The following is a 6,100-nucleotide window of genomic DNA, read 5'->3' on the forward strand; positions in this document are numbered from 1 at the left end:
TCTCTCCCTCTCCATGAAAAGAACATCCCAAAAACTACCACAATACTAATGACCCTCACCAACAACAAATAAAACCCATAATCACATTAATCCCAAAATAGGCAACACCCATGGCCAGATAAAATCCAATCGAAAAATGGTCCAAAAAAAGCTTAAAATGGTGTCCCAAAATTAGAAATTTTTATCATCAGTGAACTTGAAATTTGTACAAAAGGTTGCCTAACAAAATGAAGGAGAACCGAGAGAGAGAGGGGAGAGGCAGAAAGTTAGGAAGAGAATGGGGAGAGGGAGTTTGAGAGGAAAAGTGAAGAAGCAAGGGACAAAAAATGAAACGGAATGAGGAGAGAGAAATCATAGGCAGGGAAGAAAAATGCCATTCTAAAAAGGACAGTGTGTGGGCACCACCATGTCATTGAAAATTTGCTTTAAGAAATAAGATATGCACCCGAAAACTAGAACCAAACAAAAATTTGAACTGAGTTAAGGAAAAGTAGAGATTGAGATAAGAGATATGAGTTAGAAGTTTGAGTCATGAAAAATGAGAAATGATATCTGAATTTTGAGTTGTCTTCAAACCAAACAGGCTTTAAGTTTCAATTTCAATTCAGGATATACAAATACTCATGAAGATCTAAGCAAAAATATAAAATTTAGTAATCGGAAGTAGAAAGGTTTTCTAGTTTAAGCATGAAGCACTGTTGAACATTAATACTCCCTATAACTTAGGGGTGGCAATAAAATAATTGTGAGCTGCAGGCATGCAAAAATCCCTTTCAAAAACCTCTCAACTCCACTTCTCATATCTACAAAATACTTTTACCTTGTAAACTAAGGCACAAAAGTGAAAGGTTTGTGCACTGAGTATGACTATAAAGCCTTAAACTTGCAAATAATAATAAATTCCAATCCATTGTCTCAAATACTAATAAAGTAATAACAAAGTCTTCATAAAGTAATAACAAAGTCTCAAATACTAATAAACTAATCACCTTATAGACTAGCTACCAAACCTTGCCATTAGTACAGCTAGTTGCTGATGTTGTTCCTCTACTTGACTCTGTAATTGTGCCACTTGGTTCTGTGTTTCAGCAAGTTTTTGATCCGACTCACCCTATTTTTGCTCCGCATCAGACAGTTTCAGCATCGTATTGGACAATTTTTGCTTGTAGGTTTCCAACTCCATATTCAAGCTTGACTCATATTGCAAATGAGAAGAAGGGGCTAGGGTTGGAATCACAAATTTCCCCATCCCTCTTACAAAGCCTCGCCTTGTCCCTAGCACTTCTGTAAAAATTTCTTCCTCAGTGCTTTGGTTCTCTTCATCAGCTACTTTTTCTCTCATTAGATTCTGCACAGGTGACATAAAATTCTACTAAATAATTTATGCAATTAATTCAAGATTTACTCTATAAATTATCAATATGAAACTTTCATAAATATGAATACAAATTAGAATATTAATTACGTAATTTTCTTCACTGGTAGTAGTCACAAAAGAACCATCTTTCTTTGTGCGGGTCATCTTATGAAAATCCACTTTTCCAATATCTTTACCACCTTGTTTTTTCTGCACATAATAAAGATAAAATTAACATGTATACACTAGCATTATTATAAATAATAAAGAATTAAATTGTTGCAACCTCTTCATAGTAAGCAATAAATGATTTGGATCCACAAGTGTGACCAGTATTGTTCTTTCCTCTGTTGTCCTTATTCTTGTCTGACTTTTTCTAATAAGTATTAGATAAAAAAGAAAAAAAGTTAATTAAAACGAAGAGAATTAACAATCATAATAAAAAAATATCAAAATATACTTGTATTGAAAATTATTAACATTTTAGTATGAACAAGATTTACCTTCTAGGTGGGTGTTTCATATAGATCACATAAAGCATCCCATTTGTCCTATGTCAAATCTGGTGGAACATTGGCCCTCACTTCCTCCTTACTAAATTTCAAGAACTCCTTGTAAAAGTTACTCCGAACATTATTATAGGTAGTAGACAATGAAATCTCCATACACTTCTTATCCTCAACGCGATTTAGGTCCAACGTGAAATCAGCCTAAAACATAATAATTAAAAAAACAGTTATCATTCATTTTTGTTACACAAATTTTAAATACCATAGCCTTTGTAGTAACAACTTACCACCAAACGATTCTTCAACATTTGTTGGTGTTCTTGTGGGGCCTTAGACCAAGATTGATAGCTAAGGTTCGCATGTTCACGAACGATGAAGCCCACCCTTCTTGTAAACACACTAGCATTTTCGCCCATAGGTCCTTGGGCCCCTGGAGCGATGGTTATTGGAACAAGTCCATTTTCCCTCAATTTTTTAAACTTGGTGCATAGATTTCTACCTCTTTTTCGTTTGTTGGGCATAGGTGCTATTAGGAAAAATAAGATAGTTGTCAGTAACATTTTGGCAAAGTAACTTATTCAAAGTCTAAACAATAACAAAGATAACTACATGAAAGATTAGACTTTCACTCACCAGATGTAGTAAGGACTACCATCTCATGCGGTGGTCCATCAAGTGGAGACATTCTCTTAAGGGGGCCAAAAACTAATATATATTGATAGAGAGAGAGGAAGACAACAAATAATATAATTGACAGAGAAAAATAATCATTGTAAAGAAAATAAAGTAAAAGAATTTAAAGCAAATGAAAACCATTAACTTAAATGAAATATCACTTATCTAAAAGCAAATCATTCATAGTGAACTTAAGGCAAAAGAAGTTAAATGGATACACAAATAGATTGTTAATTAAATAAATAAAAAAAAAAGAAGAAAAAATGGGGAAAAAATAGAGACATTCTAATCAATTCATTATTTCTATGAAAGTTTGGAACAACACACTAAAAGACTTTGGCCCTAAATCTTGAAATTTCAAAACAAGTTTAGAACTGTTTTTAGTGACCAAAGAACTTTTACCAGTGAACTTTTCCATCCCCATGAAAAGGAACTAGACAAAATTTTTCTTTAATCATTGAGCCAACTAAATAAAAGTTCACACGATTAACATTTTTGGTAAGAATAAAAAGTAATTTTTAGAATTGGATATTATATTATATTGTTGATCAACTGATGTCGATTAAAAAGCTATTGTTAGGGATAAAGAAACAGAGATTTTGAAATTAAAATGCCAAACCTGGAGGTTAAAATGCCGACTGCAAAGAAGGGGTTCAAAGGTCCAAAGCCGACTGCAAGGAAGACTTTAGATTACCATTTTTTCTCTTAAAATGAAAATTTCTCAGTTATCAAAGACATATTAATCCATTATTTACTAAAGACATATTTATTAATTTAATGACAAACACTAAGAACAAAACCAAAAGTAAAGAAAAAAGAAAATACCTGAACAGCGGCAGTGGATCTACAGGTTTAGTGGGTATGTGAGAAAGAATGAGAGAGATGATGAGTGATATATATAATTGGCGGTAATGACTGAGAAAGACATGGGATCATGCTCATCATGGGACTTCAAATTCCGTTATATTTGGTTTTTTTTTTTTATTCCCATTTTCCCTGACCCATTTTCCCTCCAAATACAAACAATCCTTTCTCTCAAACATCTCTAAACTGCAATCAAAAGCAAAAAAAAAAAAAAAAAAAGAAAAAAAAAAAAAAGAAGAAGAAGAAGAAAAAGATAAGCACATACAAAAAAAGAATTTTGATACCCATTTTCCCTCCAAATACAAACAATCATTTCTCTCAAATATTTCTAAACTATAGTCAAAAGCAATAAATAAATAAATAATAATAATAATAAAAGTAACAGAACCCATCCTTCATGCGGCGGACTCTAATCCAAATAATCCATATAATTATCACTGCCCATAATCCAAATAATTATCACAAAAGTAAGCTACATCTGAATAGAACACTACTAAAATAAAAAAATTTTGCTATACCCAACAAACCCAAAAAAAAAAAAATTTGTCCTCCTTACGCAGCAGCACTATCCCCAGTTGCACATGTTGATGCCTACAAATTTTTATCAATCATCAATATTTCTTTCTTCTTATTAAAAAAAATAGTAAAATTGAAAGGTTATAATTTGAAAATCGTATGGTCGGAGATCGAACATGTCGAATAAGCATAACAAATAGTAAACTAATTTTGTAAAATTTAGGGGTATGGATCTAATATAGGATTTACAATTAGATTGAAAAACTGGAAATGATTAAACTGAAACATACCACAATCAAAACCAAAACACAAAACCCAATCGAAATATTTGAAACACAAAAACAATCATTCTCATAAGTCTAATGAAATCTGAACAATAAAATAAAACTAATCAAACCAAAACAAAAAAAAAAAAAAAAAAATCGTGTAGAACGCCGATCTCAACTTCTCTGCCCGTGATCTTATGCGTGTATGAGAGAGAATTTGTTTGTGTGAGAGAGAGAGAAAGAGAGAGCTCCTTGAATGCTCTGGAGTAGACGAAGAGAAGAAAAGAAAAAAGAAAAAAGGAAAGTGAAGAGAGCTTCAGTGGAGTAGACAAAGAGGAAAAAAAAAAAGTGAAGAGAGCTTCAGTGGAGGAGTAGACAAAGAGAAGAAAAGAAAAAAGAAAAAAGGAAAAAGAAAAAAGGAAGGTGAAGAGAGCTTCAGAGGAGCAGAAGAAGAGATGAAAAGAAACAACGTAAAGTGAAACAAGAGTTTAGACAACAAAAGAAAAAAGAAAAGTGAAGAAGAGACAAGGGAAAGGTGTGGAGGAGAAAAAAAGAGGAAAAAAAAAATGTGAAAGTCAAAACACAAAAGTTCTTAAGACTATATGAATAGTATATGAATCTTAAAACTATAATAATAATAGAAGTGATAAATTCACAATATTTTCACAACAAATTATAAGTATTTAGTTGTTATTAGTTTTAATTTAAATCTAGAATTAAAATTACTTTTTAGTTTACCAATAACAGCTTATATCAACCTATTATTTATAATTTATTGTGTAAGTATTGTGAAAATATTACCGATATAACATTTTTTTAATAATAATTTAAAAAAATATATTAATATTAATATAAAGTTATAAACTATTGTATACAACGAGGTGTGAGTATTGTAAAGTTCTAAACATTTGCTTTTGGTCCTCACGTGATGGGTCAGAGAAGTTAAATCAATAGAAGACACCACCAGTTCCTAAAAAAAAGAAAAAGAAAAGACCACCAGTCCCACACTCCCACTACCCAATAAAATACAATGATAAATTCTTTACTTTATTTTTTTTTTTTTTATAACTTATAAAAGATTTCCATCCACAAATTTTTAATTTTTTAATCATTTTGTACCATTTTCTTTTTTAATATGGTCTTGTCTTGTCTCAAGGTCTTTTTTTCCAGTTCTCTTTTTTTTAATTACATATATAACTTATAAGTTTATTGGATTAGATATAAACTAACTAGTTACTATTATCATTTATAAAGATGTATAACATTTTATATGGATTTTTACAAAAAAATTAAATTTATAAAAATTCAAATAATATATATATATATATATATATATATATATATATATATATATATATATATATATATATATATATATACTATGAGCTTCATTAATATTATAATTATATAATTTTTTTATTTAAAAATAGCAGTAATTTTGAAATAGATCAAAGACAACAAAAACACACATTTTTTTATGAGAAGTGCTACGTATAGAAACTAAATTAATTTATTCTAATCATAGTTTGTATTTCAAGTTTTCAAAGACAATAAAAAAAAACACACACACACATTTTTTTAATGAAAAGTGTTACATTCACAACATTTTCACAACAGATCATAGGTGGTTAATTGTTATTGGTTCAAATTTGAACCTAACACTAACATTACTTTTTTACCCCAACAATAACAACTAGTAATAACCTATTACTTAGAATTTGTTGTAAAAATGTTGGTGAAATTTTAGAACAATTGGATAATCAGATTGAGAGAACATAACCATAAAGGTACATAACACATGTCCATCACGCGCCATCCGTAGATTTGAAATGTAACGGTTGGATTCAAAGATCATAATGAAAGGTTAATTTTAGTAAATCATGGTCACAATCAAATGGTTGGATTTAGAGAAA

General features: G+C 30.1%; 1 protein-coding gene across 1 annotated transcript; it reads right to left on the minus strand.

The window, feature by feature from the left end:
- Positions 1 to 1,643: 1,643 nt before the first annotated feature.
- Positions 1,644 to 3,565, minus strand: LOC142632648 (uncharacterized). The gene is made up of 6 exons (XM_075807017.1): positions 3,367 to 3,565; positions 3,161 to 3,212; positions 2,500 to 2,571; positions 2,154 to 2,392; positions 1,861 to 2,067; positions 1,644 to 1,733 (listed from the first exon to the last, which is right to left on the minus strand). Exons 3-5 carry the CDS (start codon positions 2,549 to 2,551, stop codon positions 1,909 to 1,911), a joined length of 450 nt encoding a protein of 149 aa, XP_075663132.1. The 5' UTR covers positions 2,552 to 2,571; positions 3,161 to 3,212; positions 3,367 to 3,565; the 3' UTR covers positions 1,644 to 1,733; positions 1,861 to 1,908.
- Positions 3,566 to 6,100: the final 2,535 nt, after the last annotated feature.

The sequence above is a fragment of the Castanea sativa genome, chromosome 4 (genome assembly GCF_040712315.1).
Source record: "Castanea sativa cultivar Marrone di Chiusa Pesio chromosome 4, ASM4071231v1".
Taxonomy (NCBI): domain Eukaryota; kingdom Viridiplantae; phylum Streptophyta; class Magnoliopsida; order Fagales; family Fagaceae; genus Castanea; species Castanea sativa.